General features: G+C 47.4%; 1 protein-coding gene across 11 annotated transcripts in view; it reads right to left on the bottom strand.

Annotated features, from left to right (window-relative positions):
• The window catches only part of FAM222B (family with sequence similarity 222 member B), a 97,519-nt gene that overhangs the window by 6,653 nt on the left and 74,805 nt on the right, over positions 1-16,061 (bottom strand). For all 11 annotated transcript variants that reach the window (XM_015438069.4, XM_005583267.5, XM_065532316.2 and 8 more), the window contains one exon: positions 7,965-8,086. Coding sequence is in view for 6 of the 11 variants with exons in the window: in XM_005583267.5 (XP_005583324.1) it covers positions 7,965-8,046 (82 nt within the window). In the remaining 5 variants the exon portion in view is untranslated. The remainder of the gene's footprint in view (positions 1-7,964; positions 8,087-16,061) is intronic.

Consider the following 16,061-nt stretch of genomic DNA (forward strand, 5'->3'; position numbering starts at 1 on the left):
TGCCACTGCACTCCAGCCTGGGCGACAGAGCGAGACTCCATGTCAAAAAAAAAAAAAGAAAGGTTTTCTCAGCTGGGCATGGTGGCTGAGATGTGTGAGCCACACCTGTAATCCCAGCACTTTGGGAGGCTGAGGTGGGTGGATCACGAGGTCAGGAGTTTAAGACCAGCCTGGCCGAGATGGAGAAACCCCATCTCTACTAAAAAAAATACAAAAAAATTAGCCAGGCATGGTGGCAGGCGCCTGTAATCCCAGCTACTCAGGAGGCTGAGGCAGAGAATTGCTTAAACCCAGGAGGCGGGAGTTGCAGTGAGCCAAGATGGCACCACTGCACTCCAACTTGGGGCGAAAGAGTAAGACTCCATCTTAAAAAAAAAAAAAAAAAAAACAGTGGCTGGGCGCGGTGGCTCACGCCTGTAATCCCAGCACTTTGGGAGGCTGAGGCGGGCAGATCATGAGGTCAGGAGATCGAGACCATCCTGGCTAACACAGTAAAACCCTGTCTCTACAAAAAATACAAAAACAAACAAAAAAATTAGCCAGGTGTGGTGGTGGGTGTCTATAGTTCCAGCTACTTGGGAGGCTGAGGCAGGAGAATGGCCTGAATCCGGGAGGCGGAGCTTGCAGCAGGGAGCTGAGATCAAGCCACTGTACTCCAGCCTGGGCGACAGAGCAAGACTCCATCTCAAAAAAAAAAAAGTTTTCTCAACACTTATCACAGCCCCCACACAGGCACCCTGACTACTTATTTTCTTCTGTAATGTATTTCCATAACTACACAGTCAACACAGATACCACAGCTTTGTAAGCAACTTACTTAAATAGCTTGTACCAATAGTGTCATTAATAGAGACATAGACAATGTAGGGAATAGGAAATCTGTAGTTTGTAAAGGGTTAGAGAAACCTGTATTCAAGTATTAGCTTCATCATCTGCCCATACTGAGAGCCTGTCATTCCTCAATTATCAACAGGGATGAATTCTGCTCTCCTACTTCTTCTTTTTTTTTTTTTTTTTTTTTTTTTTTGAGACGGAGTCTCGCTCTGTCACCCAGGCTGGAGTGCAGTGGCCGGATCTCAGCTCACTGCAAGCTCCGCCTCCTGGGTTCACGCCATTCTCCTGCCTCAGCCTCCCGAGTAGCTGGGACTATAGGCGCCCGCCACCTCGCCCGGCTAGTTTTTTGTATTTTTTAGTAGAGACGGGGTTTCACCGTGTTAGCCAGGATGGTCTCGATCTCCTGACCTCGTGATCCGCCCGTCTCGGCCTCCCAAAGTGCTGGGATTACAGGCGTGAGCCACCGCGCCCGGCCATTGCTCTCCTACTTCACAGAATTACTAAGATCAAGAGAGTCAGTGAACATTTTCACTAAATGAGCATTTTCATTTCAATGAAAATGCTATGTGAACAGGAACTATGATGGTCAATAGTTATTATTCAAGGATAGCAGATGTGGCTGAGTATGACCACAGGCAACACAAAGAAAACTGACTAAGGAAGCCCCAACTGCAGGACACCCTGGCCTTCAGCCTGAGAGTTAAATGTAACAGAAAGCACTGCTGTCTATTCCAGGATGGACTGGAGGAAATTTTCTGCCTGAAATCCAGTCCTCCCAATGGAGACCTCTCTGTTCATCCTTCTATTTTGAAGGTCAGAGGGCATAGGTAACATAGGTAGCAGGAACCTCTATCTGTAGGCAGAGAGGCACAGGCAATGTATTTGAAACACAGATTTTGTAGTCTGAGCTGAGTATGGGCCAGTTACAGGACAGTCATGTGGCACTGGCAAGTGACAAACCCTCTATGCCTTATCCTTGTGACAAAGACAAGAGAGTCTTCCATACAGAATTTTTGAGGAATGAGTGAGAACATATGTGAAAACATTCAATATAGTGCCTGGCACATGGTAGCAGCTTGACAAATGTTAGCTATTATTTCTATGAGTTTATCCAGTCATTGGGTCAATCTGCCATTTAAAGGTCCCTCCACTAGGAGGCAGATATGCATATAAAGAAGCAGTAAAAGAAGGAAATTTTGGCATTTGTCCCCAGAGCCCCAGTGCTCTGCCATGGACGGAGGTCAAAGTTTGTTATCTAAAGATGGCTTAAAGACCAAGGACCTTTTATCATTTCAGCCATTCAAACAGTAAATATTTAGAGAGCCATTATTATATTGTGATCCTGAGAAGGAGAAATACAGAGCAGAGGCCGAGGATTAAGAAAGAAAAACTTTCCGGTGGCGCATGCCTGTAGTCCGAGCTACTTGAGAGACTGAGGCAGAAGAACTGCTTGAATCCAGGAGGTGGAGGTTGCAGTGAGCCAAGATTGTGCCACTGCACTCCAGTCTGGGCAAGAGAGGGAGACTCCATCTCAAAAAAAAAAAAAAAAAAAAAATGCCCAGGCATGGTGGCTCACGCCTGTAATCCCAGCACTTTGGGAGGCCGAGGCGGGCGGATTACCTGAGACTGGGAGTTCAAGACCAGCCTGACCAACATGGAGAAACCCCTTCTCTACTAAAAATACAAAATTAGCCAGGCGTGGTGGCGCATGCCTGTAATCCCAGCTACTCCAGAAGGCTGAGGCAGGAGAATCGCCTGAACCCCGGAGGCAGAGGTTGCGGTGAGTCGAGATCGCACCATTGCACTCCAGCCTGCGCAACAAGAGTGAAACTCCAGCCGGGCGCTGTGGTTCATGCCTGTAATCCCAACACTTTGTTTTTGTTTTTTTGTTTTTGTTTGACACGGAGTCTCGCTCTGTCGCCCAGGCTGGAGTGCAGTGGCCAGATCTCAGCTCACTGCACGCTCCGCCTCCCGGGTTTACGCCATTCTCTTGCCTCAGTCTCCTGAGTAGCTGGGACTACAGGGGCCCGCCACCTCACCTGGCTAGTTTTTTGTATTTTTTTTAGTAGAGATGGGGTTTCACCGTGTTAGCGAGGATGGTCTCGATCTCCTGACCTCGTGATCCGCCCGTCTCGGCCTCCCAAAGTGCTGGGATTACAGGCTTGAGCACTGCGCCTGGCCAATCCCAACACTTTGGGAGGCCGAGGTGGGCAGATCACGAGGTCAGGAGATCGAGGCCATCCTGGCTAACATGGTGAAACCCTGTCTCTACTAAAATCACAAAAACAAAATTAGCTGGGCGTGGTGGTGGGTGCCTGTAGTCTCACCTACTCGGGAGGCCGAGGCAGGAGAATGGAGTGAACCCAGGAGAAGCAGCTTGCAATGAGCCAAGATCGTGCCACTGCACTCTAGCCTGGGAGAAAGAGCGAGACTCCATCTCAAAAAAAAAAGGGAAAAAAGAAAAAATTTCAAAATCACTCATTTTCTGAGGCACTGGGGGAAGATGGATCAGAGAAAAACAGGCCGGGCGCGGTGGCTCAAGCCTGTAATCCCAGCACTTTGGGAGGCCGAGACGGGTGGATCACGAGGTCAGGAGATCGAGACCATCCTGGCTAACCCGGTGAAACCCCATCTCTACTAAAAAATACAAAAATCTAGCCAGGCGAGGTGGCGGGCACCTGTAGTCCCAGCTACTCGGGAGGCTGAGGCAGGAGAATGGCGTGAACCTGGGAGGCGGAGCTTGCAGTGAGCTGAGATCTGGCCACTGCACTCCAGCCTGGGCGACAGAGGGAGACTCCGTCTCAAAAAAAAAAAAAAAAGAAAAACAAAACTTCCGAGTACAAAGTTTCAAAATGGTTAAGGACTCTCCAAGGAAGTGACATCATGGAATATACGATCTAGAAAAGCTGTAGGAGGCCATCCTTCTGACACCAACTAACCTAACCCCAAGCCAAGATATTCTTTAATTCATCCAGCCAGCCCTCTGGCAAATCACAAATCTGGGTTAGGAAGAACATTACTGTCTCCTACACACATAGAAAAGGAAGAGGAGAACAGAAAAAGCTATAAGGGATCAACCCTGTGATTCCGAACGTATGGCAGCTGAAGCCTGGGTAAAAGCCATTTAGCCAGATGACTTACAGTGCTGGGGCAAGAAGCTACATTTCTCTTCTCCTGACCCTGGACCACCAATCCTGCCTCATGCTGACTGTATTTATGTTATAAAGCACATTAAACTATAAACACCTGTACCCATCCCACTCCACCAGACATCACACTTTGTGTTCCTAGCAACTTATAAGACCATCCTGAGGATGGACAGGAGAGAAAGGCTGAGAGCAGAATCATAAAACATTTTTTGTTTGTTTGTTTTTTGAGATGGGAATCTCCCTCTGTTGCCCAGGCTGGAGTGCAGTAGCACGATCTTGGCTCACTGCAACCTCTGCCTCCCGGTTCAGGCAATTCTCCTGCCTCAGCCTCCTGAATAGTTAGCACTACAGGCTCCCGCCGCCATGCCTGGCTAATTTTTTGTTTTTGTTTTTTTTTTTTTTGAGACGGAGTCTCGCTCTGTCGCCCAGGCTGGAGTGCAGTGGCGCAATCTCGGCTCACTGCAAGCTCCGCCTCCTGGGTTCACGCCATTCTCCTGCCTCAGCCTCCCGAGTAGCTGGGACTACAGGCGCCCACAACCCCGCCCGGCTAATTTTTTGTATTTTTAGTAGAGACGGGGTTTCACCGTGGTCTCGATCTCCTGACCTTGTGATCCGCCCGCCTTGGCCTCCCAAAGTGCTGGGATTACAGGCGTGAGCCACCGCGCCCGGCCTGTTTTTGTTTTTTTTTTGAGACCAAGTCTCGCTGTGTCACCCAGGCTGGAGTGCAGTGGCGTGATCTCGGCTCACTGCAAGTTCCGCCTCCCGGGTTCACGCCATTCTCCTGCCTCAGCCTCCCGAGTAGCTGGGACTACAGATGCCCGCCACCACGCCCAGCTAATTTTTTGTATTTTTAGTAGAGACAGGGTTTCACCGTGTTAGCCAGGATGGTCTCGATCTCCTGACCTTGTGATCCGCCTGCCTCGGCCTCCCAAAGTGCTGGGATTACAGGCATAAGCCACCACTTCCAGCCTTTTTTTAGTTTTTTTGAAATGGAGTCTCGCTGTGTCGCCTAGGCTGGAGTGCAATGGCAAGATCTCAGCTCACTACAACCTCTGCCTCCTGGGTTCTAGAGATTCTCCTGCCTCTGCCTCCTGAGTTCTAGCGATTCTCCCACCTCAGCCTCCCAAGTAGCTGGGATTACTGGCGCCTACCACCACGCCTGGCTAATTTTTGTATTTTTAGTACAGACGAGGTTTCACCATGTTGGCCAGGCTGCTCTCAAAGTCCCGACCTCAGGGTATCTGCCCACCTTGGCCTCCCAAAGTGCCAGGGTTACAGCCATGAGTCACCGAGGTGCAGTAATGCCTGTAACACAGGATGGGAGTTCAAGACCAGCCTGGCCAGCATGGTGAAACCCCATCTCTACCAAAAATACAAAAATTAGCCAGGCATGGTAACACATGCCTATAATCCCAGCTACTACTTAGGAAGCTGAGGCAGGAGAATCACTTTAACTCGGGAGGCGGAGGTTGCAGTAAGCCAAGATGGCACCACTGCACTCCAGCCTGGGCGACAAGAGCAAAACTCCACCTCAAGTAAATAAATAAAATAAAATAAAGTGGGCTGGGTGTGGTGACTCATGCCTGTAATCCCAGCACTTTCGGAGGCCAAGGCAGGTGGATCACCTAAAGTCGCGAGTTCGAGACCAGCCTGATCAACATGAAGAAACCCTGTGTCTACTAAAAATACAAAATTAGCTGGGCATGGTAGTGCATGCCTGTAATCCCAGCTACTCAGGAGGCTGAGGCAGAGAATCGCTTGAACCCAGTAGGTGGAGGTTGCGTTGAGCTGAGATCATGCCATTGCACTCCAGCCTAGGCAACAAAGCAAAACTCTATCTCAAAAAAAACACAAAAGAATAAGTAATAAAATAAAGTGAACACCAAGATAAAGCTGCCAATTTGCCTGTCCTCCAAATGGCTTTTCCCTTGATATCGTAGTTTTGGGTAAAGCTGTCAGAGTGCGTTAAGGAACCTAGAGAAAAGCAAGCTTCTCTTTGTCACCTTATTGCATGTCTCTAAGTACGTTCCCTCTCCAGTTATGTCCCCAGAAGCCCAGAAACAGGCACAATGCAGTTAGTATGCTGACTTGGATGGCTAGGGAGTATAACATAACACCTTTATCACCCAATCATCACTTATTAAGATAAAGGGGGCCAGGCGCGGTGGCTCACACCTGTAATCGCAGCACTTTGGGAGGCCGAGGCGGGCAGATCACGAGGTCAGGAGATCGAGACCATCCTGGTTAACATGGTGAAACCCCGTCTCTACTAAAAATACAAAAAAAATTAGCTGGGCGTGGTGGCAGGCACCTGTAGTCCCAGCTATTCGGGAGGCTGAGGCAGGAGAATGGCATGAACCCGCGAGGCGGAGCTTGCAGTGAGCCGAGATTGCGCTACTGCACTCCAGAATGGGTGACAGAGTGAGACTCCGTCTCAAAAAAAAAAAAAAAAAGATAAAGGCTGGGTTGAGAAAGCTATAGCAGAGCTTGCTTTACTGTGTCAGGCAACTGTAGAAGGAGGACTACCACCTTCAGCTATTACATAGAGCTGGATTCACTGGCCAAATTTCAGAACTAGCCAGGCTCTGGTCTTATGCTCCCTCAAAGAAATGAAGTCCAAAGGCTGGACCATTTTTAACTTCTGATGATGATTTCACAGGGCAGGGGCTGGCAAACGACAGCCTGTGTGCCTGCTCCATTTGCTGTTTTTTTTGTAAAAAGTTTCATTGGAACACAGACACCCTCATTTGTTTATTGTCTGTGGCTGCCTTTGCCCTACAACGCCAGAGTTGAGTAGATGCAACAGACCACATGGCCCACAAAGCTAAAATTATTGGCTATCTAGGCTTTACAGAGAAAGTTTGTTAGCCCCTGTCATAAGGGATTCAGTTAAGGTGCTGAGCCACCTTTTCTATCAAAGGGAAGCCTAGCTGCCTCACTGATTTCTCCTTTGTGCTCTAAATGGAAGGTCTACTCCAAATTTAGGGCTGTTTTTACACCTGAAGATACTATACATGGTAATGTGCCAAGAATAGAATCTTTTCCTTGCAGATCATGTATTACAGGGAGAGAAGGTAGGAAGGAGTCTGGGAAAATATGAAGTATAAAACCCCAATTCCAGAAAGTTAAGACACGAATCATAACAGATTTTAAAGGCTCAATCTTCTGGAAAGTGTATTATCAGGAAAATGCCCAGAGAGACTGAGAAAGCTAGCTCTCCATCTCTTCTGAGGGCAAAAGCTCCTTTACTTCCTGTGAACTAAAGTCATACTGGCTCAGAAGGCAGGCAGCAAAGCCAAAGGGAACTGTCTGTCTCCATGGTAGACTGTACTCAGAGAGTTTGAAACAAGAGAATAGCATAAACAGTTTATTTCAGAGATATAGTAAGTAATCTGGACTGTGAGTTTTCATGAAATTCTCCATGAAGGTTCAAACTGAAACACCTTTTTTAAGGGTGATATATATATATATTTCCTCTGAAGCTCTTTATGGTTTTGTTGTTCAACAGAAAGCTATCAGCAACAATTAAAATTGATATATATCGGGGAATTACAGAATTTAGAGCAGACCCCTACTGGCTGGACACAGTGGCTCAGCACTTTGGGAGGCCAAGTTAGGGGGATCACCTGAGATCTGGAGTTTGAGACCAGCCTGGCCAATATGGTGAAACCCTGTCTCTACTAAAAATACAAAAATTAGCCAGGCATGGTGGTGGGCACCTGTAATCCCAGCTACTCGGGAGGCTGAGGCAGGAGAATTGCTTGAACCTGGGAGGGAGAGGTGGCAGAGAGCCGATCAAGATCGCGTCATTGCACTCCAGCCTGGGTGACAAGAGCAAGACATAGTCTTTAAAAAAAAAAGAAAGAAAGAAAAATGTCAAAATTCAAGGTCAATGTACTCCAGATGTGCTTCAGGGACAGCCCAAACATAGAGACAAAAACAAAGAATCACACATGCTTCCCTAGGATCCAGATTACTTACATTTCTGAAGTCCAGTGTTCATCTGCGTGTGAGAAAGAAGCTGAAAGGACAGGTCACCTGGCCCTGGTAGACAGGCTAGCATGGCAGACCGGCATCAACACAACATGGGGCAGTGGCTCACACTGTAATGAACAAAAACAAGGTCATGAAACACAAGGCAACTCATTTGAAGAAGACACTAGGAACACTGGATATGAGTAGCAAGAGGCCCAAGTTTAGACAGATAAAGCAATTTAATTAGCAGTGTGTTGGTTGAAAATATACTTACATCTTTATCTGTGACAACTTGCTGTCAAATAGCAGTATGGTTAAAATGATTTTTCAGTTACCACAGATGTATGGGTGGGAGAAATAAAACTGGAAAGTACCTGTTCATACAACTGGAAAGTACAGGTGCATTTGTAATGTCTCAGTATTCCTGAAGAGAGTGGGCCCTCATAGGGCCTGGCTCAGCCAGCCCATTTATAGCCCTGGTTGGAGACCAGCCACACATTTTCAGAAACAGCACAGTATATGATTGCAAAGGTACCCAATGTCTGACTTGTGAGCCAGTAATATGAACCCACTTTTATTTTATTTAATTTTTTGTGATGGAGTTTTACTCTTGTTGCCCAGGCTGGAGTGCAATGGCACGATCTTGGCTCACTGCAACCTCTGCCTCCCGGGTTCAAGCAATTCTCCTGCCTCAGCCTCCCGAGTAGCTGGGATTAAAAGCGCCCGCCACCACACCCAGATAATTTCTTTGTATTTGTAGTAGAGATGGGGTTTCACCATGTTGGCCAGGCTGGTCTTGAACTCCTGACTTCAGCTGATCCACCCACCTCGGCCTCCCAAAGTCCTGGGATTACAGGCGTGAGCCACCGCACCCGGCCGTGAACTTACTTTTATTTATTTATTTATTTATTTATTTATTTATTTATTTATTTTTTGAGACAGAGTCTTGCTGTCCCCTAGGCTGGAGTGCAGTGGCGCAATTTCAGCTCACTGCAATCCTTGACTCCTGGGTTCAAGCGATTCTCGTCGCTCAGCCTCTCCAGTAGCTGGGATTACAGGCACATGCCACCATGCCCAGCCACTTTTTGTATTTTTAGTAGAGATGGGGTTTCACCATGTTGGTGAGGCTGGTCTCAAACTCCTGACCTCAGGTGGTCCGCCCACCTCAGCCTCCCAAAGTGCTGTGATTACAGTCATGAGCCACCGCGCCCGGCCAAACTCACTTTTAAATGGAAGGAGGAGGAAAGCATCCTAGGAGGCACAATTAACCACTGTTTCAACAAATTCTGTTTGCAAATTTCTGGAGATTCACCCTTCCTATTTGCCTGTCACGCAGTTAGACCTCCTGAACTAGCCCCCCACCCATCAAAAGAAATGCATTGCTCCCAGACTAAAGCAAGGAGATGACAGGCTGCCAGCAGCTCTCTTTGTGCAGGCGATCCTGACATGTCAAGACGGCATAAGTTTCATTAGTGATGTTTGCCAACCAAGACATATACAGCCCAAGCAAGCAGACACTGATGGGGCCTTCTGCAGCGAAAGAAGCCCTGTCAACAATGCAAGCTCCTTATGTAACAGAAATACGATTTTCCTAAATAAGTACATGAACTTCTTTTCCCATATTTCAGAAATCAAGGTGGCAAATTATGGCTTTAGATCCCAGCAAAAAAGGAGTGGGGGAAAAGCTCAAAAGTTAAAAAAAGATGACAGAAACCTCTTTATTTTCTTTAGAGGGCTCTCTCAGGTATATTAAACTACCTTGTCATGATGAGTATCAGAGGGCTCCAACTTCCAAGACCAGGTAGCTGAAAAGATACTTTATAAAAGAGGCTGCTCAAATTGTGTCTAAGATAGCAACTGCAGAAAGAACGGAAGATTGAATGCCTTAATGAGAACAGAGCTGTCCAAGAGTTCTGGCACAGCTTCAGTCTTTTTAAGGTCTCTGGTGAGTGGGAAACGGAATGTACACAGTGAGCCAACTTCAGTGCAAGAAAAAAAAAGTCTTGGCCAGGCGCGGTGGCTCACACCTATAATCCCAGCACTTTGGGAGGCCAAAGTGGGCAGATTACCTGAGGTCAGGAGTTTGAGACCAGCCTGGCCAACGTGGTGAAACCCTGTCTCTACTAAAAATACAAAATCAGCTGGGTGTGGTGGTGCATGCCTGTAATCCCAGCTACTCAGGAGGCTGAGGCAGGAGAACTGCTTGAACCCGGAAGGCAGAGGTTGCAGTGAGCAGAGGCTGCGCCATTGTACTCCAGCCCAGGACACAAGAGTGAAACTCTGTCTCAAAAAAAAAAAAAAAAAAAAAAAGACTTCTGTGGGGATCAAGGAACTGAAGTACTGCTCACAATCCCTTCCCTTGTGGATGCTGATCTTTACATAATAACTTCTCCCTTAAGGTCCTAATACAGCTGAAGGCAAACTACAAGGAAAGGAAGGGATTTAACAAGTACTGGGAGCTAAAACTGTGAAATGGGCTGTATGAGGGCCTTTGGTGATGTTTTCTTAATTGAGTCTCCCAAGCCTTCTTGGAAATAGGTAACAAACTTCACCCGTCATCTCATCATCTCTAGCTGGGATTACTATCAGCCTTCTAAATGGTCAGTTCCACGGAGCTTACCCTTTATCACCCAATCTATTCTCTATTCAGCAACGTTAATTCTTTTTTTTTTTTTTTTTTTTTTTTGAGGAGTCTCGCTCTGTTGCCAGCCTGGAGTGCAATGGCGCAATCTCAGCTCACTGCAACCTCCGCCTCCCGGGTTCAAGCCATTCTCCTGCCTCAGCCTCCTGAGTAGCTGGGACCACAAGCGTGTGCCACCACGCCCGGCTAATTTTTGTATTTTTAGTACAGACGGGGTTTCTTTTTTTTTTTTTTTTGAGACGGAGTCTCGCGCTGTGTCACCCAGGCTGGAGTGCAGTGGCGCGATCTCGGCTCACTGCAAGCTCCGCCTCCCGGGTTCACGCCATTCTCCTGCCTCAGCCTCCGAGTAGCTGGGACTACAGGCGCCCGCCACCACGCCCGGCTAGTTTTTTGTATTTTTAGTAGAGACGGGGTTTCACCATGTTAGCCAGGATGGTCTCGATCTCCTGACCTCGTGATCCACCCGCCTCGGCCTCCCAAAGTGCTGGGATTACAGGCTTGAGCCACCGCGCCCGGCCCAGACGGGGTTTCACCCTGTTGGCCAGGATGGTTGACCTCGTGATCCACTTGCCTCGGCCTCCAAAAATGCTGGGATTACAGACGTGAGCCACTGCGCCTGGTCAATTCTTTTAACTGGAAGTCAGAGCAGCTCAAATATCTCTGACTTTCCATCTCAGAATAAAATACAAAATGCTAACATGGAACCCAAGGCCCTCCATGATCTATTACTACTGGTTCTCTGACCTCACCTTCTGACCTACCCTGCCCTCTCTTGCTGACTTACTTCCAGCCACCATGGTCTCCCTGCAGCTCCTTCAACGAGCCAAACACACTACCTTCAGGACTTTGTCCTTACCATTCCCTCTGCCTGGAATGTTCTTGCCCCAGATGTCTACTTGTCTTTCTAGCTCCCTCACTTCATTCAGGTTTCTGCTTGAATGTCACTTCCTAAGGGGAGGGCTTCTTTGACCTCCATGTCTAAAGCAGTATCCTTATTTCCCTCATTTTTTTCTTTTAAAATCTATCCTGAGACCCTGAACTCAACAATTCCTCCCACACAATTAACCCCAGGCACGTGGTCCTTCCTGTTGCTAACTCCTCTATTTCCCTCAGTTTTTACCACCGTCATTACCACCTGTTTTACGACCATCTCTCTCCACCCTACCAGGATATAAACTCTGTAAGAACAGACCCTTGGTTCATTTTGTTCATTATTATATCTAGAAAAGCAGCAACTACTAACACTTACTAGGCTCTCCATAAATAACTGTTGACCATATAAAAGGCAGATTGTTAGTAATTTTCTGAAGTTGTCATTTAATCTATATATGTCATTAATCTATTAATGATGGCAGAGCCCAGGACTGAAACCCAGATTTGACTTTTCCCAAAGCCTGTGCTCACTCTTCAACTCCAGGCTCTATCAGTTTCCTTTTTTTTCAGACAGCCTATCACCCAGGCTGGAGTGCAGTGGTGCCATCTTGGCTCACTGCAACTTCCACCTCCCATGTTCGAGCAATTCTCCTGCCTCAGCCTCCCAAGTAGCAGGGATTACAGGTATGCACCACCATGCACAGCTAATTTTTTTTTTTTTTTTGACACAGAGTCTTGCTCTCTCGCCCAGGCTGGAGTACAGTGATGCGATCTGGCTCACTGCAAGCTCCGCCTCCCGGGTTCACGCCATTCTCCTGCCTCAGCCTCCCGAGTAGCTCAGACTACAGGCGCGTGCCACCATGCCCGGCTAATTTTTTGTATTTTTAGTAGAGATGGGTTTCACCATGTTAGCCAGGATGGTCTCAATCTTGTGACCTCGCGATCCGCCCGCCTCGGCCTCCCAAAGTGCTGGGATAACAGGCGCAAGCCACCACGCCCGGCCCTAACTTTTGTATTTTTAATAGAGACGGGATTTCACCATGTTGGCCAGGCTGGTCTTGAACTCCTGGCCTCAAGTGATCCGCCCACCTCGGCCTCCCAAAGTGCTGGGATTACAGGCGTGAGCCAAAGTGCCAGGCCATATCAGTTTCCATTTTGAATAGTACATTCAGTAGGTTCTAAGGTTCACAACGTCTATGATTAAGAGGCAATTTGGGCTGGGTGCGGTGGCTCAAGCCTGTAATCCCAGCACTTTGGGAGGCCGAGACGGGCGGATCACGAGGTCAGGAGATCGAGACCATCCTGGCTAACACGGTGAAACCCCGTCTCTACTAAAAAATACAAAAAACTAGCCGGGCGAGGTGGCGGGCGCCTGTAGTCCCAGCTACTCGGGAGGCTGAGGCAGGAGAATGGCGTAAACCCGGGAGGCGGAGCTTGCAGTGAGTTGAGATCCGACCACTGCACTCCAGCCTGGGCGACAGAGCGAGACTCTGTCTCAAAAAAAAAAAAAGAGGCAATTTGATTGAGATATATATATATATATTTGTTTGTTTGTTTGTTTGTTTTAAAGGAGAGGGTGCAATCATGCTCCCTAGCTAGTAAAAGTCCCACCTTGGCCTTCTAAGAGACAGATAGGTAAATGAAAAGACCACTAAATCCATGGTCAGACAGCATATAGAAGGCTTTATAAAATAACAGGAAAACTCAGAACACTAAATAAGGCGGTGCTTTCTTAGACTCTGCAGTTGGCCTCAATCATACACTGCAGTCTCTGGAATATTACCTTTTATGATTTTGGAAGCTGATACACACCTACAGGAATAACTGAGGAAGGTAGAGTATCATTAGTCTTATTTTCACCTTTATGTGTATATCAATGTTAAGTGAACAAGAGCAAGAGGAAAACCATATATTTAGTATTTTACAACATATATAAAATAACAACACTGGCCGGGCATGGTGGCTCAAGCCTGTAATCCCAGCACTTTGGGAGGCCAAGGCAGGCGGATAACAAGGTCAGGAGTTCGAGACCAGCCTGGCCAACATAGTGAAACCCCGTCTTTACTGAAAATACAAAAAATTAGCTGGGCATGGTAGTGGGCACCTGTAATCCTAGCTACTCAGGAGGCTGAGGCAGGAGAATCGCTTGAACCTGGGAGGCGCAGTTTGCACTGAGCTGAGATTGTGCCACTGTACTCCAGCCGGGGAAACAGTGCGAGACTATGTCTAAAAAAGAAAAAAGGCCAGGCGCAGTGGCTCAAGCCTGTAATCCCAGCACTTCGGGAGGCCCAGACGGGCGGATCACGAGGTCAGGAGATCGAGACCATCCTGGCTAACATGGTGAAACCCTGTCTCTACTAAAAAATACAAGAATAACTAGCTGGGCGAGGTGGCAGGCACCTGTAGTCCCAGCTACTCCGGAGGCCGAGGCAGGAGAATGGCATAAACCCGAGGGGCGGAGCTTGCAGTGAGCTGAGATCCGGCCACTGCACTCCAGCTTCAGCGACAGAGCCAGACTATGTCTCAAAAAAGAAAAAGAAAAAGAAAAAAAACCTCCCCTCCTCACCAGCTTTAAAACAGGACTGGAAAGAAATACTCTAAAACATAAAAAACATGAACAGCCACTACTATCTGGGGCAATTTTTTGTCTTTATACTTTGGTATGTATATTATTTCTATAAATAATTTTAAAATAAGGGGAAAAAAATCACTGATAAACCAAAAACCTCAACCTTAAGAAACATTCACATCTGCATAGCTGATATTCTGATGATGGGGATACAAAAACACATTCACTCAGTGGTCTTGCAGATAGCATTTTTTTTCCTGTATTTTTTGGAAATAACCAATCTTTGTCTTTTTTTCTCCTCCTTCAGGGAACTTTATGAATCCAGAAGAAGCCAGTGTTTGAATGATTACTTCAATCTCATATATCTATTAAATCCTGATACCTGCAACCAAAAGGTGAGTAGGGGATGTGGATCCTAAGAGGTGACCTGTAACATATTGCCCCTCAAACCACACCTTTGGATTTCAATAGAAAGAACAGAGAGAATTAAACCAACTAGGGCCACGTGCAGTGGCTCACGTCTGTAATCCCAGCACTATGGAGGCCGAGATGGGCAGATCACAAGGTCAGGAGTTCGAGACCAGCCTGGCCAATATGACGAAACCCCGTCTCTACTAAAAATATAAAAATTAGCTGGGCGTGGCGGTGGGTGCCTATAGTCCCAGCTACTCGGGAGGCTGAGGCAGGAGAATCGCTTGAACTGGGGAGGCGGAGGCTGCAGTGAGCTGAGATCACACCATTGCACTCCAGCCTGGGTGACAGAGCGAGACTCTGTCTCAAAACAAAAGAAAAAACAGCTAAACTATGGCAAAGAGGCATTAATGAATTTACTGATAGCAAACAAAGAAGTAAAGATAAGAGGTGAATTCAGTAAAGACTCCAGAAAGTCAACTTTTAGTTTGGGCAGGAGGGAGTGAACCAGTAAGAAACAGAGCTTGGAGTCCTCCATGGTTACAGTCCCAAGAAGAAACTTCCAGCAAGTCTAGAATACTCTAGAGCTCTCACTGGCATCAAACCAACTGCTAAGATTACAGCCCATAATTTGTGACCCTTGCTTTAAGAATTCTGGGATGCACGGCAGGTACGGTGGCTCATGCCCAGCACTTCGGCAGGCCCAGCACTTTGGGAGGCCAAGGCGGGTGGATTACCTGAGGTCAGGAGTTCAGGACCAGTCTGGCCAACATGGTGAAACCCTGTCTCTACTAAAAAAATACAAAAAATTAGCTGGGCATGGTGGTGGGTGCCTGTAATCCCAGCTACTTGACAGGCTGAGACAGGAGAATTGCTTGAACCTGGGAGGTGGAGGTTGCCATGAGCTTATATCACACCATTGCACTCCAGCCTGGGCAATAAGAGCAAAACTCGGTCTCAAAAAAAAAAAAAAAAAAAAAAAAAAAAAATTCTGGGATCCGGCCACAGTGGCTCATGCCTGTAATCCAAGTACTTTGGGAGGCCAAGGTGGCAGGATCACATTACGTCAGAAGTTTGAGACCAGCCTGGCCAACATGGCGAAACCCTGTCTCTACCAAAAATACAAAATTAGCCACGCATGGTGGCATGTGCCTGTAATCCCAGCTACTCGAGAGACTGAGGCAGGAGAATCACCTGAGCACAGAAGGCAGAGGTTGCAGTGAGCCGAGATCACGCCACTCCACTTGGCTAATTTTTGTGCTTTTAGTAGAGATGGGGTTTTGCCATGTTGACCAGGCTGGTTGCGAATTCCTGAAGCTGAGGTTTTCTTACTGGCACAAACCTACCCTGAAGGCAGAGGTGGTTCTTTTTCAGATGCCACCCAGGAAAGCAGAGAGTGTGACATCAGAACTCTAATAAAACCTCTAGTAGCTTCTGGTGGGGGGCAGGGAGCAAAAATTAGCCTGGGTGACAGAGTGAGCCTCCGTCTCAAAAAAAAAAAAAAAAAAAGAATTCTGGGATCCATTTGTCATCCTGTCCAGAAGACTTCCTCCAGTACTAAGAAAGTCCACAAGCCCCTTGACCAGTTCACCGATGTCAAGAATCAGAT

Source organism: Macaca fascicularis, chromosome 16, assembly GCF_037993035.2.
Source record: "Macaca fascicularis isolate 582-1 chromosome 16, T2T-MFA8v1.1".
Taxonomy (NCBI): domain Eukaryota; kingdom Metazoa; phylum Chordata; class Mammalia; order Primates; family Cercopithecidae; genus Macaca; species Macaca fascicularis.